The sequence below is a fragment of the Pantherophis guttatus genome, chromosome 4 (assembly GCF_059756535.1).
Source record: "Pantherophis guttatus breed Tessera chromosome 4, ASM5975653v1, whole genome shotgun sequence".
Lineage (NCBI taxonomy): Eukaryota > Metazoa > Chordata > Lepidosauria > Squamata > Colubridae > Pantherophis > Pantherophis guttatus.
The window spans coordinates 125,856,582-125,881,475 of NC_142066.1; the positions used below are offsets into that span (position 1 = coordinate 125,856,582).

Here is a 24,894-nt window from a genome sequence, read left to right on the forward strand (position 1 = left end):
TGGTATACAGGTAAACAAGACTTAGTAGCAACTTCAACAACCGAAGCTGAATATATTTGCCTTTCCAAGGCTTCAAATAACCTTGTTTGGATCAATGACTTAATAACCAATATCTGGATGAACCCGTCATTACCAATAATTATACATGAGGATAACAAGGCAGTAATTGAGATATCAAGATCAGATGCCATTGGACAAAGATCTAGACATATAGATATAAAGAATAAACACGTAAGACAGCTTTCTAAAGATGGCTTCATTAAAACAATACATTGTGATATGAAAGACCAAATAGCTAACATATTAACAAAACCTTTACAGGTTAAACAACATGTATTTTTAGTAGAAAAGTTATGTGTTAAGATGTATTCTATTCCTAAATATTTTATTGATAATAATAATGCTCGGCAGTTAGAGGGGGATTTGTCAAGTGTAAATGCCTCGCTTTATATAACCTAAAGCTATATCATAAGATAAGCAAGGGTTAATATACATTCTCCTCCCTCTAAATCAATGATACGTCAATACTTACCGTTAGCTCCGCCCATCCTGTATATAAGACCACCTCCAACTGTCATAACTGCTTTTTCTGAATGTATTCTGTGAAAGTAACATATATTAATAAATGAATTTATTTAATTATAATGAGCCTATGTCTATTAAATGAGCCATATCTTCAAAATTAGTTACATATGCACAGGATATAAAATCTAGTAATTAAGGCTAAGCATAAAGCCAGAGTAACAGTACTATTTTCATTGGTTGAGAATTATATGTTCATTATAAATTAACAAGATTATTTGTTGTGTTCTTCAAAGTAGCTTCATGTATCTTTGAATAATTTATATTTGCAACTTCATTTCAAAACCTGTTTCCTAGACAGCCAATTGGCTAGTGATTAAGGCAGCAAACTGGAAATCAGGAGAAGGTGAGCTCTAGTGTTAGCCATGAAAGTCTACTTCTGACTATTGGCCAGTTGCTTTCTCTCTCAACATAATTTGAGATTTGAACATCCTCCTTTCAACAAAGATGGGAGGGATATGATACCACCTTTGTCCTATCTATCAATCCTCAGCAGTCCCAAAAAGGTTCCACACACATTTGAATACAGATAAATCTCCAAGAGGCTTCAATGACTCTCAGTGCTAATGACCAGATGACTGCAAATAATATAAATCCTTCCAATCCCACCATTCAGTCAGAACCAAAGAAACTTCTTAGATGAGCAATGTTTTCAAGGGGAAAAACAACAAGAAATCCATTTGGCTTTTGGAAAAGTGTCTTTGGGAGAAAGTGTGGGGAAGTTTTTCCACCCATCCCTTTGAGAAAAACAAGATAAGACATTAAGATGGTTCCATAATTCAATTTGATTGTTGTGGAGTAATCATGGCTCCCAAACAAAGAAGTCCAAGTGTAGTCTTTTCAAGTGGTAATTTCTCTTTAGAGAAGCCTTTTGCAGTTAACAATTAGAATAATTAGAACAGGAGGATATTCGGATAAACAGTTTTGAGGAAGAATGAGTGTATAGGAATAGTGATGGCTTGGGTGAACATATGCAATTATCTCTCTTCAATTATTAGTCTAGCTTAATGTTATCATATATCCCTCATTAAAAGTAAATGGCTCCTTTGAATGCTTGTTTTCTCCCTTAGTCTGGAGAAGGAGGAAAGGCCCTGTTTAATGAGCATGAATGGAAAAAAGTCTGAAGTCATCAGCATATGTGATTTCATTTTTAAGCCATTCATGTTTCTCCATAAAATAAGCAATGTCAATTAGAATTAAACTTGAATTCTGAATTTGAATATGATGATGAAACTCAATGGAAGCTGAGATTCAAAACCTGTTTTTGAACCATGATTTCAATCTGTGTTATTTTGTCCTCACAAAACAATCGGTGAACTCAGTTAAGTTTCAACATAAAATAACTGAAACTAAACTACTCTTTAGCAAGATATTCAGTTGCAGCCAGATTATTTTTTTTTGTTTTATTAGATTTATTTATTTATTTATTTTCTCTACAGTATTTTTGAAGATACTTATGCAATTGTTCCCTGTTTTAGGAATAATTGTTTTCAGAGAAAGGTGGCATAACTTTTCAACATTTATGTCTGTACTGAATGTCAAAGCATGGCAATATTCCTGGGAAGGCTAAAGCATTTTTTCTCCATCAAAGTATCAATGGATACTTTGGAATTAGTATCCATTAAACTTAATCAATATCACACTGCACATATTTGCTAATCAAAGTAGAAAAAAAAGATGTTTTAGCTTGGCAGCTATTTAAATTTTTTTTGAAGTGAATGCTAGAATAATTTAAAATTATTAAGCTCAGAACATTTTAAACATTTTGTGTTATAGAACAGTTAACATAAAAACATTCTGGAGGGAAATGCCATACCATCTGCTAGAAAGTAACTCATTAATTTCCATATATTTTCTTGTCCTCTTTTCTATATAAGTGGAATCAATTCCCTGTAAATATATTGATTGATGTATGATTAAATCAACCTTTTGATGAAACCTGTACTTCATTCCATACTAGAATGAAAAACTCATGGAAGAAAAAATTCAAATCCCAATTACTTTATTCCAAACTTATTCCAAATGATGTTTAAATATGCAATTATAACTTTGCCAACACAATTTAAAATATATGTATTAATATGAAATAAGCAAACAGAGGTTTATATCCTTTATATACATTTAGCTAGACAATTTGATTTCACTTACATTGCTTCATGAAAAAAGAACATTCATCTCATTTTGTTATATTAAATTAGAGACAAATTACAATGAATAAAATCAGACTAGGATGGGAAGTTTGTGATGGAAGTCATTTAATCTCAATTTAGTATAGTTTATGTTATAGATGCACTGTAATTATTTAATTGGTGCTGTTAGCATTTTTAAACAATCTACATAGTATGGGAATAGTTGTTCCCAGGATCCGGTGGTAACCGGCTAAATGCAATGTCACAATAAATCTGGAATTCCCCATCCTTTGTTAGTACAGGAAGAACACATGCTATTTCCTGAACTTGGTGCTAAGTGGGAATCATTTTTTTCCCATTGAAAGTCCTATTTGCAACATCGAGGTTAAGAGGTGATTTGATGGATGTTCCTGTGCCCCTTCAACAACCCAGATAGCTGACAGGATGTAGAAAAGACAGAAAGTTTTTTTCTGCCTCAGATATTAGGTCACAAAGGTATCACAAAGGTATGCAACACTGAACAATGAACTGATCTTTTTAAAAGTGTTATGTTCATTAATGACATATTTAGTGAAGTATTTTTGTGAAAAGACAAGATCAAAGAAGATAAAACCTAGACAATGCATTAAATCATTTTTGACCTTAGATACCCTAGCCTTATTATAAAATATTCCAAACCCCCAGCTATTTAGTATTCTGGAAGTGTAAATTGGAGCTTTAAACTAAGTATCAAGCATGAACCTTTTCTGACATTATGTGATGATAGCTATGTTATTATGAGCCTAATGATATCTACTGCATACAAGAATACATAGTATCATGCTGAGAAATCAATGATCTGGTTCTCATTTTGACTTCAGGCAAACAGAATCTCATCAGAGCTATAAATTTCATGAGTCTGTTTCCAAAATTTAAAACCCTTAAGAAAATGGCTTTTATGGTTCAATGGTTTTAAAAGGTTGCTCATACTTGGCTTTATAACAAGGAATTTAATTGTTCCAAAACAACAGAATCCTGTTTGCTTTCATTCTGCTTCTTTTTGCCAGATATCTCACCATAGAATCCACCCTGAACCTACCATGGAAAAACAGGCATTTTTCACCAAGGACAAAATGCTGGAGTAATTTGGATGGGTAGAACTTTCTCACTTGGCAATGTGCCAAAATTGTTTTAAGTCAGTGTTTCTCAATCTTTGCAGCTTTAAGATGTATAAACTTCAACTCCCAGAATTCTCCAGCCAGCATGTTGGTTGGGGAAAGATGGAAGTTGAAGTCCATACATGTTAAGGTTGCCAAAGTTGATAATCACTGCTTTAAGTCACACAATCTTTCTATGTTGCTTTCTAATCAACCTTCACTTTTTCATAGTGTGAAACCTATTTAATTTTGTATCAGTGAGTGTTAGTTTTTTGAGTCTGATGCAGAAGCAAGCTAAAGTAATGAGAATTTGGCAAGGACCCAGAATAAAGACAGAATAAACAATTCAGGATTAACCTTTTATGTTGGGTAAACTGTTTTCCAAGTCAATTTATGAAGAGCCACAAATTTGTCAATAATATATATTGAGGCTACTCTTTTATTTCATTGATTTTTTTAAAAAAAGAAACTAAACCAACAACAAAAGACAGATCTACAGTCCTGCCAAGTAAAACATACTGAATTAATACTCAGTAATGTTAAATTAATAAAAAAAAAAATACAACAGACTGATCAACTTTCTATTGCCACATTTTTAAAAAACCAGTCGAGATCAGTGCAAGAAAGGACAAATTCAAAGTATAAACTGAGACAATTCCAAAGCAGAATATAAGGTATGTTATGGCATTTCAGAAAGCATAATAAGATAGTTTTCCCTTATGGAGAGATTTATATAGAAGGTTTCAGGCCTTCACTTTCTGGCATGAATGTTACTTACTCTGCAAGAAGGCTTTCCTTGCAATCTTGCATTTCAATACTTTAGTCCTTTGTCTACTTGGTGATGCCATTGCTCCTACAAGTTTGGAGATCATTCCAAGAAACCTGAGTTGGTTTAGAGCTTGTAGGTTTCCTGCTTGCCATGTGGGTCCAAATCCATAATTCACACTGCCTTTCAAGGCCTGTTCTAACTTCTTGCTATTTTCTGAGAATAAGGGATACCACAATCAGATGCCTTTGAAATTTGTTCAGGATGCCACTAACTACTAATTCCAGATAGCATTCCAAGAGATTGCTTTTGACATTTAAAGCTGTAAAGTCAGAGCAACAGGATATTCAAAATATTTCCTCTCATATAACTTTGCCTGATTAATAAGATTAAACTTAACAGTAATGTCTCTATATTAAATGGCAAGAAGGCAGACAATGATCAGAAAATAATCTTTCAGTGGGAAGTTATTTCTTTTGTTTATCCTCCTATGATTAATAAGATTTACATTTGATTATTTCAACCATAACTCAAATTAAAAACATCTTCATTTTGTCAAATAGTTGATGCTTTCTTTCTATTTCATGAGAAGCAGCTTTAACATCTGTTTTGGGTGTATTCTTCCTACACTTTTCGTTTGTTATAAACAGGATCATTTTAATCAAGAATTGTATTTTTATAATCTTAAATAAGGAGCAATATATTGATTCTAAAAAATTAAAAAAGGTCATCCTTGCCAAAACATTTAACTGAATTGTTATTATTTTGCTAGTGTTGTAACTGATTCAATTGCTGTTAATTACGATAGTTTTCTTTTATTAATATTATCTCTTCAATATGTCTGTCATTTGACATTTTTTAAAATGAAAGGCAGGCAGGTTTTTTTGGAGGAAAGGAAGTTTTAATTATTCTGATAAGTAATTGGTAATAAATACCTAGGAGATTCATGTTCTTTTTGTATATTTTAGGAAGCATATTGATATACATATATATAGCTCACCTAATGATTATCTCTATGTGTAATGTAAAGAAACTAGAAGGATGAAAGCCTTCTGTAAGTATGGAAGTATGAAGTATGAAAAAGAATGTTAAGTAGTCAGTGGTATGGCGTGTGTTACATGAAGAAAGTTCCAGTTCAATTTTCCATCCAGATGATGGGAAGAAAGAAAAGTTAATTTGATCTTAGGTTTTATAAGAAATTGCATTTTTATTCACAAACCTATACCTAAAATGCACTTGCATGCCAAAAACAATGCACTTCATAACACAGAACAGAAGCAAAATGGAATACACACACACACACACAAATGCTTATTGCAGGAAAGTAGATACTAAAATGTAATTACTGCAAGGAAATATATATGAAAATCCTGGTGAATTAATAAGTATTTCAGTCATCAGGCCAAATATATAGCAATATTTGCTCATTCTTCTCTATTTCAAGTCAAGATAGACTATTCATTTATATTTTAATATAATGAAATAGACTGGGCTGAGAGTGAATGACTGGCTCGAAGACACCTGGTGAACTTCCTTGCTTGAAGGTGGACTAGATCGCAGATCTGTCTATACATAAGGTGGGAAAGACCACATAGGGGCTTTCTGGATTTCTTTGCAACACATTCATAACAGCACCAGTCCGGGTCATGTCAAAAGAAAAGAGGGTATAATTTGGGAGTGGCCAGTATTCTAAACCACTAGCCCAATGCCACTTCCACTGGAGAATTTTTTCCCTTGCAGGCCCAAATTACAACTAGTTTTTTCTTTTTTTACCTTGAAATTTTGCCTCTCCCACCATCCTACATTTGTTTCATTCTGTTTTGGTTTCAATGAGTTATCCTGGTGAGGGACAGATGGTATCCTTAATTGTCTTATGTAATTTATTTATTTTCTTGAGCTGGAGAGAATAAAAACATCTGTTTGATAAGAGGGGCAATCAAAAGATAGGGTGTGTGTGTGCTTTTTGCACACACCTCATCTTTCCATCCCCAAACTCCATTTTCAGTAGCAGTTATGTATATATGGATGGCAGTTTGTAGAGTAAGAGGCAAGTTTAGGGGTCAAAAGGATCATCAATATGGGGTTGAATGACAGGACAAAGGGAATCTGTGTCTTCAGAGCTAACTCTGATCCCTCAATTTAGTGCTAACTGCTTGGAGCTTGAAATCTTTCTTAACAATTTCCCTTAAGATTAGAGTTAAGTTACAACCTTTCATATGGCCTTGTGGCAACAGTTAAAAGTACCGCTTTCCTAGAAAGATAGGGATGATACAGTGTTCTCTTATACTGGTGCACAATATGTACATGCCTTGTAATTGCTAAAGGAAAGAATGATTGTCACTGCACAACTCTATTTGTGTCAGTTCTGAGGAATGGAGAAGTGGAGATAATAGTAGATTTATTTCACAGCACAAGTACAACTATGACATGGAATAAAATATTCAGTGGGAAGGTTAGGACACCACATATCTGTGAAATCACCCCAGGCATGAAGAAAACTTGGTTTTTTATGTGCAATCATGATTAAGAAGAATAAAACTTCTGGACTTCTCACAAATCCTAGTTGACTCTTGCTATGTTCTAAGTACAGCCGGGTGCAAACAGAGTTGTTGGCAAAGGCAAATGGAATAACCATAAAACCTCCCTGAATAAAGGCAAACTATAAAGGTCACCTTGCAGTGAGAAGATGGGTGCTTAATCATTATTACATATTTTTTTAAAAAAGAAAATATTATAGCTCAGACAATTTAATCATAAGATTAGCCTTCATTAGACCTAACCGTACTGGACAATTTTTGTCCAATTTCCCACCTTCCCTTTCTGATGTTGTTTCCATCCAACATCATAATAAAGTTTGCAGATGACACAATGGTGCTCGGTCTCATAACTGGAGGGGACGGATCAGCATACAGGGAAGAAGTCCAGAAGGTATCTGCATGGTGCTCAAAAACAACTTACATCTAAATACTAGCAAGACAAAGGAGATGGTGCTAGATTTCCAAAAGCACAGAGAGGAACCTGCCCCACTGTATATCAAGGGGGGCTGTGCAGAGAGGGTTTCCTTTTTTAAATTCTTGGGAGTGCTTATTAGTCAAGATCTTACCTGGAAAAACAACACTTCCCTGGTGATTGGCAAGGCCCAACAGAGACTTCATTTCCTTAGTCTTGCAAAAAAAATCAGGTGGAACAACGGCTGATGACGTCTTTCTATCGGTTCACGATAGAAAGTGTCCTCACATACTGCATTACAGTATGGTACGCTGGTTTAACTGCTGTGGACAGGAAGGCACTACAGAGAGTGATCAACTCGGCACAAGAAACCATTGGTTGCTCTGTAACACCACTGGATGACATCGCCAGGTCTCGCTGCTTTAGCAGACTAAGAAAGATACTCAGAGATGATTCACACCCTGGTCAGTGTCTCTTTGCACTTTTACCATCGGGCAGAAGGATCGAAGCATAGCCAGCCGAACAAATAGTGTCTATCCTTGGGCTGTCAGATTCCTAAACAGAACCACAATCACTCCACGGACATACGGAAACGTATGACTAGTTTTTCTTTTTCTTTTTTTCTCCCCCTGCCAATTACTTGCATAGGGATTATTCTTTATACTATTTATGTTGTTTGTATTTTTTGTCATAGATTGCACCAGTGAGGCTAAAACCAATTTCATTGTATGCATAATGTACAATGACAATAAAGGCTATACTATAGGAAGGTCGTGGAAAAAGTGGTTGCATCACAGCTCCACTTTCTTTCAGCAGAAAGTCCTGAATGCTATGGATTAGCAAGACCTTTTCAGTCAGATTTCAGACCTGGTTATGGGATATAAATTGCACTGATTGTACTTGTCAATGATCTCTGGCGAAAACAGGATGGAGGTAATGCAGCCATCCTTGCTTTCTTTGACCTTTTGGCAGCTTTGGACCATGGCATTCTTTTGGGTTGGCTCTGGAATTTGGGAATCAGCAGTACAGTGTTGAATTAGTTCAGTGCCTTTCTCTGTGGCTGGTTCCAATCAATGTTGGTATGGAGCAAGAGATCCAGCCCACAGCCGCTACTTTGTGGGGTGCCATAGGACTCAGGGCTCTCTCCTTTATAACATCTACATGAAACTGCTGGATGACATCATCTAATACCATGGACTGAGATACCATCAATATGCTGATGATACTCAGTTTTACGCCTCCACCCCTGCTGACCCAAGGATTGCTGTGGCTTCCCTTTTGTGGTGCCTGGAGGCTGTGGGGGTCTGGATGGGGGACAACCTTGTTAAGACGGACAGTTTAGTTCTAGATGGAGTGGTATTACCTAGGACAGACTTGGGTGTGCAACTTGGAGGTTCTTCTAGACTCACTTCTGCTTGAAGTCCAAGTGGAAGTCATGGCTATAAGAACCTTCACACCACTTTATGTGATTGCGCCCTTATCTGGATCATGAGACACCAATTGCACTCTTATCTGGATCATGAGGCATTGTACTCAGTCATTCACACCCCTGTCATCTCCTACTTGAATTATTGCAACACTTTCTACATGGGGCCACCCTTGCAGAGTATTCAGAATCTAGATTTGGCCCAGAATACCCCAACATGGACAGTTTTGGAAGCCCCTAGGATGGCACATGAAACATCACTGTTATGTGAGCTGCACTGATTACTGATTTGCTTCCAGGTACAATTCAAGATACTGATAATTACATTTAAAACAATTTATGGCATGGGTTCAGGACATCTGCAGAACCATCTTTCCTCAATGGAATTGTCCCTCTTCACTTGTACTGGCAGAGGGGGCCTGTTGTGGATCCCATCAGCCAAGGAATCTTGGCTAGTGAGATCCAAGAGAAAAGCCTTTTCTGCACGGCTCCTGCCCTTTGGATATCTTATCTCCGGAAGTAAGATCTGCCTCTCTCTTTTTAGCTTTCAGGAAAAGCCTTCAAACCTAGCTATGCTGTCTGTCATGGGATTCTGAAGGAAAAGTTGTTGGCTGGAAGTGGTTGATGCACTAACAGAGAAAGCACTCTACCTCTCTACTTCTAATCTTTATTTTTAGCTTGTTTCAATTTTTGCAGTTTTAACTCATTTTTATATTTATAGTTGTTAAATGCCTGTTTTATCTTAACTATGAGATGGGTAGCCAAAAAATTTGATAAGTAAAACAAACATTTAAAAAACTGATCCATCAATCTAAAATTTATTTTCATCAAATTGAAAATCAAAATCTAAAAGTCATACAAGGAAGCCTCCAATTGTTTGCAGATTTCTAATGTCAGTAATAATAATATGGATTAAAAGATACATTTTCTATCCAGAAATTAAAACAGATGCTAGGTATAATATGACCTGAAAGGAAGAGAGTGGAAATATAATATGAACATCCACAATGAGAATTCAATTCAAGCTGAGAAAATAATTTAGATTTACACATTACCTTTACCTTTGGTTAGTTTATGTTTTATTAAGCAAATGTAAAGGTTAAAAACTATCATTTAACAAACAACAACTGAATTTTTATTTGGAACTAACCCAACATGGTTTGCTATGCTATGCTAAGTACATGAATTATTCAAATAGTATGCAACTTTACAAAGAATTCTATTTTATTATTGAAATAATGTGATAATATCTACAATTATTTCAATTCATAAAAAAGTTATATTTCTTTTGTATAGTTACCTAATTATTTAAATTTGTAACTACCAAAATTAATCACTAACTACCATAGAAATGCTGAGGTATATGGGATACATTCTGAAAGCTACTGAGTCTTTCACCATTTACCTTAAATAACATAATGAAGAATTTCAATAAATTTGTATCACAAAGATTATACTGCACATAATTCTAATGCTTTTATATTTTGTGTGTGTGTGTGTATGTGTGAGTAATGAAAAATTCATGATTTCTTAATCATAAATATTACCAAGACCCATTTAAACAATCCCTCAGAGTAAGATACATTTTAATTTCCAATGTCTTTTATTGGGAATGTTTTATTTTTACAATGAGACACATTAATCACTTTGATACTACTTAACACATTTCAAAGAGGAATGACATTTAAATTTTTTGAAAACATATTTCAGAGAGGAATGATATTTCTATTTTTTGGAATTTTTCTGTTCCATGTTTATCTCTTGAGAGGGATGTTTTCCTTCAGCTTCATTTTCATCCTCCTGTAAAACAAAACATTGAAATATTTTATGTGATTTTAAGACAAGCGAGCCTGTCTCCTAGTCCTTGGGCATGCAGTATACTATCATTGAACATCTACTATATATATTTTTCATCTTTGTAATCCCAAAGCTACCTGTAATAATAAAATTTCCTTAAAATAATATAGCAACATTAATAAAAAAGACAAACCAACATTAAAAAAAAAAACCTAATTACCGGAAAAATTAACAAAAATTCTGCTAAAATACCTTAAAGGAATGAAGATAACATAGTTTGGATGTTTCCCTTGGAAATGAGCTTCATGAAAAATGTAACTGACACTGACAGGAAACTTGCAACAGGATGTTACTACTCAGAGTAAATTTGAAATGCACTGAATTGGTTAACAATTTATCAGGGTCTGTAAAGCAACACTGTTCAATTCTAAGATGTTCACTACACAAAGAGCATGAAAGTCTGTAGAGATTATCAGTCATCCAAGTAATGGTTGTCCCAAAGGTGCTTTTTCAGGAGGCAATTGGGTTTTCTTGTTTTTCTTTGGAAGATGTTTCATTTCTCATCCAAGAAACTTCTTCAGCTTTGACTCCTTCCATTCCCAAGTATCCTGTCAGAGCTGAAGAAGCTTCTTGGATGAGAAGTGAAACATCTTCCAAAGAAAAACAAGAAAGTCCAGTTGCCTCTTGAAAAGCACCTTTGGGACAAAGAACATGAAAAATATTCCTAGCTGCAAACATTAAGTGTTGTTAAACAAAATGAGAGATGTGCTGGAGAGGAATCACGTGAGTGCTTGGTTAATTTGTTTATGAATTAATTCAGTTCCTTATTACAGAGAGTACTTTGATACTTCAGTCCACCTTGTTCCAAACAATGTCATGTTCATCACCTGACATCTACATAAAGCAGGAGGAGGTTGTTACGGCATCAGCAACTTGTGTGTCTACAGATGATAACACATGTAATAATTCTTATTCCATTTTTGTCCAATAGTAGCTCTAAATCCAGGAACAGTAAGTTGCATACTTTTTAGAATTAACATTTTATATAAAAACAATGAATATTATTTTACAGAATAAATAAAGTCCTGTAAATTTCCTTTTAACGCTACCCACCCATGCTTAAGATACCTTTTCTGTCACGCTTCGAAACCACTAAATTTCTCTGTTCTATCTTTTTTGATTCAAGAAATATATGAAGACTATAACATCAGCCTAAATTATAGGGTAAAAATCAAACACAAAGATACGTGAAGAGCAAATCTAGAAAAGCTTCAGGCCTCCTCAGGTATTAGCACTTTGAGTAAGTATTTTGCTCTGGGTGGCCTTTGGCTCTCAAAGTTGATTGACATCTGCTCTGGACTATCCCAAAATTGCTCATTCTTACCCTCATCTTATTAATATACATTTATAAAATGAATCAATAAAACTAAATAAATGAATTAAATGAATTTTTGCAGAATGCTTCACATCACATCTAATCCATTTAGGCCTCCCCCTATCAATTGAAGTACTTGCCAAATGTTCTCACTTCCTATATGTCAATTATATTGAACTGAATTGCTGTGGATCTAGAATGGGAGAAATAGCTGAAAAAACTAGAGGCTCTAGAAGAGGTCAAAGAGTATTAACAGAAAAATTTGGAAGAAGGATAAATTAAAAGTATGATATATAATGCGGAAAATGAGTTATGGTAGGTTAGGGAACTAGACATTTAGCCATTACTCCATAACAAACGAATTTCTTTAGGCTGTAATGATAAAAGCATTGATGGCTGAGCTAGGTCTAGTTTAACATATTTTGCCCACATGTAAGTAGGAGAATAGAAAACTTTGAAGTCAGAGTGTGAGAAATAGCTAACAGCTTCTAGTGGATTTCTGTAAAGTCATGACATCTTGGCATTGTTCCATTATATATCTTAATTCACCAAGAAATGTTAAAAAGAGGATGATGCATCTTCCAAAATCAATCCACACTATCAATGCATCAGTAAAGGCTTTGTATGTTGTTGATCTCAAGATTGCGTGATTCATTTGGATGTAACTCAGCCTTGCATATTCAATCTTAACAGCCATATCAACCACATATTGTTGGAATAGATGTCCTCCTCTTATAAGATTATTAAGCTCATTCTCATGGTTCATTATTCAATACACACAATAACACATTGCCGTTATTTTCTTGTTGTCATTTGGAATTGATTAAATTAGCTATCATTATCCTTCAAGAGGAAAGAAATGTATGTATTGAAAGCTGTCACAGCAGCAATGGGATTTTAAAATTATTTGCAAATCCTCTCCTCGTTCAGGCAACGATGTGCTGTGATGCTAACTTAGTTCAATGTTGTTTGGTATAAGGATGATAACTTCATTGCCAATTAGTGCATTAAATCTCTCATGTTCAAATGCTGATTTCTGGTCAGGATCAATGACAATGGGAAGCCTCTGACATCTCTCAAATTTGTTCTTTTGCAAGTTGAAGGGACACAATGTACAGCTTCATTCCATCATTGTGGAGTATGTCAATGTTCAATTCTACGCTGTTTTGAATATCATTGAAATAAATTTGTCTTGCTGGTTGGGGTCTGGCATTTAATGTTTGATATAATGATGGATTTGCCCTTAAACAATCTCAGAAGGATTCCATTCGTTCTTGATTGGAAGAACTTCTTTGGCACCAAAAGATATAATTTGGAAGGAGGCAGTTGTATAGTCTGATGTTCTTCCTGAACTTGCTTGCAATAGGCTCATCATTGCTATATAAATTAAGAAGTTCGTTAGGTGGAGTTTTCAAATGGCCTATCATGACCTTTCTCTTCATACAGCAGAAATTGGTGGTTTCCCCAGGGAATAAGAATGCATGACAGTGAAGGCATCTGACTGTTATCCTGGCCCAACATTAGCAGATATATTATATCATGCAAGCCATGCATTTTGCTTTGTTTTTACTCTATTGAAGTTTTGTTCTTGAAAGTGGATATTTTTGTGTTCAGGAACTTTTGCAGTAGTTAGTGTTGATAGATATTCACAAATTGATCTTTCATTTCCTCCTCTATTTTTTTCTTCTCTCTTCATTCTGTACTTTTCCTTGTGATTCTGGAGATGCATAGTCATTTCATCCTGTTCTTCATCTCTCCTCCCTGCTACATCTTGGGGATATTTGGTGTCATCTCTTCACCATGGTGTCCCCTGTCTCTTTCCATACGGCATAATTATGCTAATGATTTGATTTGTCTTTGTTTTTACCACAATGTTGTACATTGTTTCTCTTACCTCAGAATAATTTAGAATCCCTCCCAGCTTCTCTATTGAGTTGTAGGAAGTTGACAGAGACAATTTAAAAATAGAACTCAACAACCTGAGGATGAGAGTAAGACCAGCGTATCTGATCTCTGGCGGCTGAAGTTTTAGAGTAGGAAAGCAGTTGAAGATTGAAATAGAATGGGCAAGGACAAATATATAGTGGTTAATGTAGCTCACTTGATAACTTTCAGTCCTACCTACCTCATAGGGTTGTTGTGAAGAAATATAGGAGGATGGAGTATAATGTATGTACTCTGAGTTCTTAAAAAGATAGGATATAGATACGTGTGCATGTTTGTTTGCCGGAGAAGGGTCTCAAAAAACAATAAAAATATCCAGGGTCACTTAAAACAATAAAAAATATTCTTTATGTCCCTTAAAGTTGTTACTTCCTTAAAAGCCACATGATGATCCAATTCCTTGCTGCATCTAGGGAACGAGGGAGGAATTATGAGACTGGATGGGAAATTATTATGAAATGTTGAAAATGAAGATAATATGATCACAGCAGCACTGAAGCAGTTACAATTTCCCCAAATTTTACTCTCTTTGGCTACATTCTGTAACTTAACCCATCTGAGATACCTTGGTTCAAAAACTGTTGCTCCATAATTCAGCATTTTGCCCAGTGAAAGATTGTAACAATGAGATGTTTTATCAATATATAGATTATAGGCAATAATCAACCCATTTATTTGACTGAAATTCCTATTGGAAAACAAGCTAGCTTTACTGTAGACTCTATTGCCATAATTCATGCAAAAATTTCTATTGCCAATACCTACTGAGTTAAGAAAAACAGGATAATGGCAAAACTGGACAAATCCTTCCTGGGTATCGTCTCCAACTGCTGATCTAGCAGGAACTATGAATCCAATAGCACGCCCAAATTATGCACCAGCTTCTTCAGGGGTAACAGCACACCATTTACCATTAAAGGCAGGCTATCTAGGTTCAGGAGATTTTTGTCGTTTGGGATTCATCCAAAATTGTTCCATCCTTTCTTGTCAGCTGCACAAAATAGACCAAATTTGGAAACTGACTCCACAGGAAGACTAGAACAATACCATATTGAGATTGGCTATAGAAAATAATTCTTGCAAATCTGCTTGAGTTTTACCTTCCCTCCCTCTTATCTTGGATGCCCCTGGTTCACTAGCTTTTTAACATTACCTCCTTTCTCTGCTAATGGATGCTTTCCTCCTTGTTTTTTATGACAGCTCCTGAATATTCCCTTCAACTCATCTCCATGGCTTTCTGACACTTCCTTCACAATTTCCAGGCACCTCAAACAACAATTTCTTTAAAACTCCACAGCAGATTTAAAGCTAAGTATCTTCAGTTGTTGATACTTTACTCTAAACTGAACTCTGGGTGGTCTCTGCCAGTTGTTTTATATAGATATTAAAGGAGATAGGTGACAGATTCAAGTCTTGGGACACTCCAGTCATCCTCTTTTTTCCTACTAATGTGAATGGGGATTGAGTATTCAGAATGAAGTAAAACTACTGCAATACTGGAACTTTAATTTGCAAAAAGATGATCTGAAAATATTTTCATGGTTGATGATACTGAATATTGCTAATACATCAAACACTACGAGAAAAGATGCATTCCCCATATAAAATCTGCTGCCGGCCACAAGAACCAGCAATTTTTTTTGGTGTCAGGACCAGACCTGAACCCAGACAGGAAAGGATAATGTGCTTCATCTAAAGTTCTTTGTAATTGCGGTCACATTACGTTCTTAACAAATTTCCACAGAAAGGTGAATTGTCTACGTAACTGTATTGAGTAATGGCCTTTTTAAGGAGAAGGTGAACTACTGCTTTTTTCAGAGTTGGTAACATCAGTCCCAAACTCAAAGATGCATTTACTGGCCACTTTAAATAGTCTCATTCCCTCCCTGACAGCTGAAATCCTACAAATGGCAGAGTAAATCTCACAGATAACCCTACCTTATCCTCAGAAGAGATAGGTTCTAAAAAATCCCAGAATTCTCATCTCAAAAGATTCTGTCTAGCCAAACTTCAATTCTAACTTCAAGGGAATATAAATGTTTTTGTCTTCAAAATTTCAAGCTTAAAGGTCACAGTGACCCAAGGAAAGCTCTTCTCACCTAGCATACCTACAAGACAAATCAGTTAGCCACACCTTCATCCCATGTATCCTCCCTGTAAAGATAAAGTATTTGTAGGGGATTTAGGTAGGGGATTGGGATTTCACTGAACTAGGGCTGCATAAAAATCTTGGTTTACGTAGGAAGAACCTGGCTAAAGAGAAATACACATAAAGGCCTACGAAAAGAAAACAAAACAAATACTGTACCTTTACAGGGAGGATACATGGGATGAAGGTGTGGCTAACTGATGAGGGCTTATATATCCAAAATAGATCTACCTTAGTCTCCTTAGTCTCCCAATGGGCAGCAGGGAGCTTGCTGGCTGCTGGAGAAAAAAAGCCTAGAAACTAGTGGATTGGGATTTCACTGAACTAGGGCTGCATAAAAATCTTGGTTTACGTAGGAAGAACCTGGCTAAAGATATATATGTATATATATGTATGTATGTATGTATGTATGTATGTATGTATGTATGTGTATATATATATATGTAGGTCTTTGGTTATTCGGGTTTTCTCCTGCGTAAAATTGGGAGTGTCTTGGCGACGTTTCGATGAAGTCTCATTCGTCATCTTCAGGCTGGTGTTCACACCCCCACTAGCAGTTAAAAGGAAGAAACAGCTGCGATCTCACATTGCTCCTAGAAGCACGAAGCCGAAAACACCAGCCTGAAGATGACGATGATACATACATACATACATACATACATACATACATACATACATATATATACACAACCAGATACCAGTCACCTTGTTAGGAAATCATTTTTAAAATGCTAGAAATACCATTATATATAAAATTTACTCTTCAACAGTATGTGCCACTGAGAAAGAACCGTATCATTTTTTTTTGAAGATCAGTTATGTTTTCTTCGCCATTGATAAAAGACAATAAATTTAACTTCAAAGACACTTATGTGCTACAGCATCGTATTTTTGTCCCATCTAGTAAGGTTTCATGACAGGTCTGCCAATTTTCCAATTACTTCTACCTCCATATGTTATCTGAAGATCAGTCAGGTCTAAAATAGGAAACATGAGCATGTCAGGTAATGGCATGCTTACAATATTCTAGGAGTTAAGATCATAATTCATGCCAAGCTTCTCTGAAACATCCCAAATAAATGAAGTGACATCACAATGCCAACATTCATAAGAATGCATAGCACCTTGTATTCAATGCTAAATGGTGGTCTCCAAAGAATTAATTGTGGAACTAATACATATAATTCAGAGACATTCTCACAGGCCAACTGCAGCTTAAAGAGATCTTGACTGGGTACTTGTGAACACAGTTCTATAGTTTTTATATACCATTTCAGGCAATGAAAATATAACTAAATCTGAAATCTTATGATAAAACAGTACGGACTAAGTAGTAAATCAAAGTAACAATCTAACCACACAATTAAAACTGATGCTAAAAAAGTATTACAAAATAATCTACTTTAATAATAATAATAAAAAATAAAGGATTCAATATTTTTCAAACAACTGCCAGAAACTAGCAAACTTCCATACTCAATAAGTTTTAATTCACTGCTTGTTAACTTGAATAAAATAATATATACATATCTCCTGTATCAATAAATAAATGAGTGATATGCATACAAATAACTATATATCATAAGGCTTAAAAGTTTTATGAAATAAACTCTAGATAATTTTCAATGGCACTTTTAGAAGCATTTGTTCTTTTGTATTTAAAATATTTAACAACATTTAATGTTCTTTTAAAGACATTAGCAATGTTTAAACTTTCAGCTAAATGGGCTATTTAAGCTAATTATAAAGGAATGATGGTGAACAGAATGAAATTTAGACATATTTAATGTATTTGCATTAATATATTTTAATGTGCTTAATGTATTTGCTTTATATTACATTCAATAAAACTCCCTATCCTAAAGGAACCTACATGAACAAGATTTAATGTGTAGGATTAGTTCACTTAATGTATTGCATTTACTGCCAAACTGATCATACAATGAAAGACATATTTATGAATATTTAGTTAAAACCATAAGTGGAAAATCTTTCAGGAAAAGCATTAATTCAGATGATCCTGATTTTTCTAAAAAAGTCTTTTTCTGTCAAAGACTTGGAATGAGATTGACTTTTTTCTGATATCCATAAATCTAATTTTAAGTCTGTTAGTAATTATTGTTATGGAAAGTATTTCTTCTATTATTTTCTAATTCTATATTTCTATATTTGAATAGAATATAGTTAGATTAAGTCAAAGGCATTTTCTCAAAAAAAAAGTGCTAACTGGTCCTAGTCATATGTTTTTCTTGATGCATTTAACATATATTCAAACTTAAAAAACATCAGGATTTTGAGGACTTCTTTGAAAGTAAGGATGCCTGATCATTGGCACCTACATATTATTTTAGTAAAGCAGAGTGCTTTAACAAGAAGGCAGAGATGCCAGATGCTTGTTCTATATGACACATAAGGAACTGCTGTGGTTGTTCCAATGTATTCTTGTATCAAAAGAGTTTTATATGATTTGACTAAATGGTAAATTAAAAGATCTTTACTTAAGGAAAAATGTGAGGAACTACAATGTGATTTAAAAACAGTATGTTTTGTTAATATGGATCATCTAGATAACGTGCTTTGCCATGAACGAATCAGAGAATATGCAAGATCAACAAATGGTATTACATTAAATATTATTAAGTACATTTATTCATCCGTTTATTAAACCTCAGTTTAATAAATTCGACATATAAAAGTTATCTGGATTTTGTAGTCTGTTGTGTCTGAAACAATCTGAAGATGATTTCTGTTTCTACCACGATTCTATGACTGGAATGACATTTGCATCAATTTATACATTATTTGTATTATGATATAATGGTACAAACCACACAATTTATATCACTTTAATAATTATGTCATTAGGGAAAAGAGGCAAATATATACTAATAATGTATTTGGCAGTAATGGTCACCTTTTCCACAAAATGTTAAATCAAGCTTTTACTCTAATATTTACAGGTTCCAATATAATATTACAGGTAATATTTGAAACATTTAAAATAAGCACTTCCTCTGGAAAGAATAGTAATTTTATCACCTACTTTGGAAAAGAAATTTTTCTTATTTTCTACAAAATAATAGAAAAAAAAATCCAAAGTTCATTATGAATGGAATTAAGCACATTATATTTATGGATTGCATTTCCACTTTAAGGTTGAAGAACTAGTGTAAACATACAGTGTTTATTGGAATTTCACAACGTTTTTAGGATTTCTCAAATTTTTGTCGAGATTTACTTTTTCAGCAGTTCTAATTTACTTTTTCTGGTTAACTAATTCACTACATTAGATTTCTATTTATATATCTGGAAATGGAATACATAAATAGACAACTTGTTATTATTTATTTTTTTCTCTTGTCTATTCATAAGTAGTGCTATTCTTACTTTTTTACATTACAATATGTTTTCCTACTATTTATGCAAACATGCTTTTCTAATGTGATTAGCTGGATTAATAGAAAAAGAGATCCTGCTGGATTGGATGGGGAAAGTCATTTTTATAGTTTTCACATTTTATCTGTAAACTTTCTGACACTACCTAGCTGCATTAACTTAAAAGCGTATGCGTAATAAATCTTTTGAGAACCTGAGCAAAGTCCAGGCAAACTGCGGTTTACAGAACATAGATATTATTACAGAAATGATGATTTTGTAACAGGGTGGATTTGATTTACACAATTTAAATCACGATTTAAATCACTAGTCAGTAAGGCTTGATTTAAATCATAGTTTTCTACATAAAGACTAATTCTTGCTGGTATAACTTTAATATGCAAGTAGATGAAGATTTTTAGAATAACAACTTTTCATATTAGTTTTTTTATCCCCCGTTTAATAGGTTAATCATTCATATTTGGACAACTTTTCTGTTGTACTTAGGAAGGAGAAAAATAATCATTACCTTAATAATAACAATTTAAATAGATTTATTCAACTGAAACAATAACATTACAGCATATGTTATTTGCTTAAACAAACATCCATGTTTGTTAACTAATTTGGCTAAACAAAATATATATATTTTAAGAAACTTAGACTGTCAGCCCAGCCTACACATGAAAAACTTAAATACTGTCCTCTGTAGCTCACTCGTCATCTTCATCTTCTTCTTTGTTCATAATCTGGAAAAGAAAAACAAGCTTTCCTGTTTTATCGGGTCCCAAACAATTTCTCAATTTAGAATGAATGAGTCCAAAGGAAGAGAATATTCTTTCAATGCCTACAGAAGAAGCTACTGCTGTTAAAAGTGAAATCATTACTTGAACAGTCTCTAAATCCAAGTGCTTAAGTGACTTCCACCAGTTCACTGGTGTGACTTTCTTTAAAATATCTTCAGCAAACATATATTTCTTGAATGGTTCCCCCTTAGCTTTGAAGTTTATTATAGTTGGCATTACAGATGGATGATTGCGGAATACCCATGTCATAGCTAACTCCTCTTCCTCAGCACTTAAGTTTTGACCCTGATACTGGATATTGACAATATTTGCCAAAAAATGATTTTCTTCACAAACTGTCATCAGAATAGGCCAGTTCTTGATATACTGCTCAAAACAGTCCACCACAGAGTTCCATCTAACATCTTGTGGGAGCGTTAGCTTGGTTCCACCCATCCTTTTCAGAGCTGCTGCAGCAAAATGATTGTTACGGACGTATTTAGCAATTCAACAACATTAATCTTTATTTCTGGAACACTTAAGTCTTTGGCTAAGAGGTGCAGCAAATGAGCACTGCAACCATATGTTATTAGCTTTGAATTCCCTTCCTGCTCTTCTAAATTTCTTCTCATCTTGGATACATTTGCAGCATTGTCTGTGACCAAACTGCGTACTAGACATTTGAATTTTTGTTCACATGTTATTATAGCTTTTACTGCCACTTCTTGTAAGTATTCTGCTGTGTGTGCATTTCCTGACGCATCAATTGTTTGTGCAAGGAAGACTTTCCCTTCTTCTGTTGTTATACAACAGAATAGGATCATTGTTGACATTACTCCACCCATCAATACTTAGGTTAACAATTCTACCCTCCAGAGCTGTTGCACATTGCTCCATTTCTCTATCATACACTTTATCCAGAAGTTTCCCTGCAACTGCCACTTCTTGTAAGTATTCTGCTGTGTGTGCATTTCCTGACGTATCAATTGTTTGTGCAAGGAAGACTTTCCCTTCTTCTGTTGTTATACAAGCACATACAATAGGATCATTGTTGACATTACTCCACCCATCAATACTTAGGTTAACAATTCTACCCTCCAGAGCTGTTGCACATTGCTCTGTCATACAGAGCAGTTATCCAGCAGTTTCCCTGCAACATCTGCTCTGCTGGGTGGACTGTATCCTGGTCTCAGTGACTGAACCATATTAATGAAATGTGGGTTCTCAGTCAGACAGAAAGAAGAGTTCGTTGCATAAACAAACTGGGCAATTTTTTCATCAATTAACTCTTTTTCTAATCTGCTAGTTGTTTATCACAAATTTATCCATGGTGGTTCCAGGAGGAAGGGTTTTTTCTTTCTTTTAGGTGATAGTGATATGTGGCTGTGGGTGTCTGATGATGATGATAATGCTAATGAAGCACTATCCTGGATGGATAACTCTGAAACTGTAGAACAGGAGGATGGTGATCTTGAAGGTGGATAGTTTCCAGAATCCATGAATTCCCCTAAACAAAAAAGTCAATGCTGTTATTTTATTGTTTATACAATTTCTGCTTATTGTACACAGCACTGCCCCAAAAGGAATATTTGCTTTTCTTCAACTGTACCAAATGACAGTAACATGCAGTAATAATAAGAAATATAATTTTGCTCAAACATGACAGTTCAAGGCAGTCTTTAGAAATATGATTCAATAAAAATGTTTACCAACCGGAAGATCCTGCCTGTTCAAATGTGTTTCTTTGGTCATCTTCATCACAGCACTTCTCAAGATGTTGCTTCATTCGGGCCACCAGGCCTTACATTTCTTTGTTGCAGTGTTTGCAGTTTGCACACATGCCTGCCTTACCGATAGGTAAAGGAACTTCATTAAAATATTGCCAAACTGGGTCTCTTTTACGGCCTGCTGCCATTATAGGTTTTTTCCTCCAAGGAAAGAATGTGATAAATCTCAGGTCAAACACACAAAAAGATCCAAAGACTTGTCTGTCTGTGGCTGTGCAGTATTGTGCTCAGAAAGTTTCACTTTTATTTTGTACTGCTTGTTTGCTTGCCCCTTCCTCCTCACACTTAGTTTCACTTTCTTCTTGTGCAGATCTATTCCACTCCAAACAATCAGAAAAATATTGTTTCTATTCTATTCACTGAACTTCTTGAAACTTAGCACTGAAGGGGTTGATTCTGTATTCATAGGTTTGTAGAACAATAGGATTAAGGTCTTTTTCTCAACTCTGTTCATGTTATAACATTTTTGCTGTGAAGAAGAGGCATGTGATCTCTGCTGAGTCAAATTCAGTTTTGAGAACTGCAAAAGTAAACCAAGCATCTGTGATAATATCTTGCAGGCAGAAAAACTGCCCAATAATCTTACAAAAACCTCTGGAAGAGCATGACATTGTGAATGGATTAATGGAATTTATTTACCAAAAACATATTAAAAAAGGACTAGAGTCTGCAGAAGAAAAAACTATACATGCTATTTCTGAAGTAATTAAAAGTATTTTCCGTAAATCATCTAATTACTCAAAACAGAACCAATATGTAGCTAATCCTTTGAAGATGTATAGAATTTAAAAAAATACTATGGCCAACCATGTTCATGAATTTAAAAATGTTCCACAAATGTGATGAAAACTCCTTGATTATAGTATCAAAATATATTACTTTACATTTCCTTCAGATAAAAAAATATGTAGAATTTCATACACACATTTTTAAAATAAACCTATAAAAATAATGAAAAATGAAATGGAATGTTTCTAAAGTGAAATTGCTTGTATCCTGTGCTGACAAAACTTGAAGAGAGCAATAGGAAGAACAAAAAAGGAAAAAGAAAAAAGAGAGATCAACCTGAATAAAACAGATGGATGTAAACATTCGCTTTCACAACTTTCCATTTTATAGAAGACAAATTCCATTCTTTATAGGAGGTGACAAGATGTAGTTTTGAAGAACGAAATGTCAGATAATTATCTCTCCAGGAACTAAAGAGAATTCTATATATAGATCATACATCATCAATCAATTCATAATGCTAGTAAGAACCCAATTGTAAAAATATGTGTAGTAAAGCATACCTATAATTTGCCTTTTTGTGTAAATCAGCATAAGACATATGTCACAGACTGTCCTAGCTCAAGAATAATAAATGTTGTTACTATGCTAGGTAAGCAGTAAAAGTAAAATCAAGTAATTTTAGCTACATAGATAGGGGTAGAGAGACACAGTATGCATCAGGCCTTAAAAGAAAAATAAGGAAACAACGAAATGCTTTCACAATCTTTCCATCAAACTCAGTAACAAGAAACCACATATGTAGCTATGGAAGTTAGCAAATCAATTGTTCCCAAATTGAAAAGACCATCGCTTCATCTATATCCTGGCTCTTATGTTTCTGATAAACTGAACTTCAGCTCACAAAAACTTATAAATTGGTTGGTCAGAAAAGATTCTATCAAACTCCTGATTTTTTTGACACTGGCCTTTTAAATCAGATATGTAATTTTTCCTACTTTTTTCCTTTCATCAAGTGCATCAATATACCCTGCTAGAACTCAATACTGATTTTATAAGCATGTGAAGTTGGAAATGAAAGATAATTAAATATCGTGGACATGTAAAGAGCTCTCCTAACCCTATTTTCACCTCTCAGAAACAGAACAAGAAAAAGTGGCAATTTAATTCCACTAGTTAAAAGTAAAACTTATTTCACAAGAAGTTTTCTGCACTACATAAGAGGTATGAATTCATAGCCTTGCAAGCTATTATAATTTTTTAAAACAAATTTAAAATCTCAAAGAGGAGGTCTCCCAGGAGTTAAAAAAGCAAAAACAAAATTCTAATGATTAAAATAAAGTCATTATATAAAGCAAGCAATATTGTGCAGGATAATAGCGTGGCTGCTGGTGCTTTAAAAAGTATATGGCAATATGGTTTCTGTCATGCTGCAACTAGACATCAGGGAACAATCAGGCTCCAAGGATCATTTTATAAAGAAGTCCCAAATGTAATTTAAGAGAGTCACAGCATAGCAGAAAACTTGGGAGGGAAATTTCTATCATTTGTCATCAATCATGTCAAAAGAAATACCCAGTTGGTACCTGTCATAGTTCTTTCTTCAGCAAACATTTCTCACATTAAAATAAAACAAAATAATAAAATAAATAAAACAATGCATGAATTCAAATGCTGGTTGCTGGCCGTGTTGCAATGGGATGAGATTCTCCAAATTGTCATAGAGAAAACATTATGCTTTAGAGATTTAGAAAATGTGCTGTCCTTGCAATAACAATAACAACAACAACAACACCACCAAAGAAAGACCTTGAGGAAGAGCTCTAGGCAATGTAAAGGGAGATATGAAATATTAAACTAAAAGAATAAGTATCAATGTTTTGGGTGCATTGGAGGAATAAAAACAAAAAATGTTAAAATATTTTAAAATATGTTTCTAATTTTAAATGAAAAATGTAAAATGCA

General features: G+C 34.3%; 1 protein-coding gene across 21 annotated transcripts in view; it reads right to left on the reverse strand.

Moving 5' to 3' along the window:
- Positions 1 to 504: 504 nt before the first annotated feature.
- The window catches only part of PHF14 (PHD finger protein 14), a 181,113-nt gene continuing 156,723 nt past the window's right edge, over positions 505 to 24,894 (reverse strand). For 13 of the 21 annotated variants that reach the window (XM_087892740.1, XM_034402580.3, XM_034402575.3 and 10 more), the window contains one exon: positions 10,573 to 10,788. In XM_087892740.1, the coding sequence (XP_087748866.1) occupies positions 10,714 to 10,788 (75 nt within the window). In that variant the 3' untranslated portion in view covers positions 10,573 to 10,713. Of the gene's footprint in view, positions 601 to 10,572; positions 10,789 to 20,164; positions 20,378 to 24,894 lie in introns of those variants that run through there. The other 8 variants (XM_060685668.2, XM_087892736.1, XM_060685667.2 and 5 more) reach the window with 2 other exon arrangements.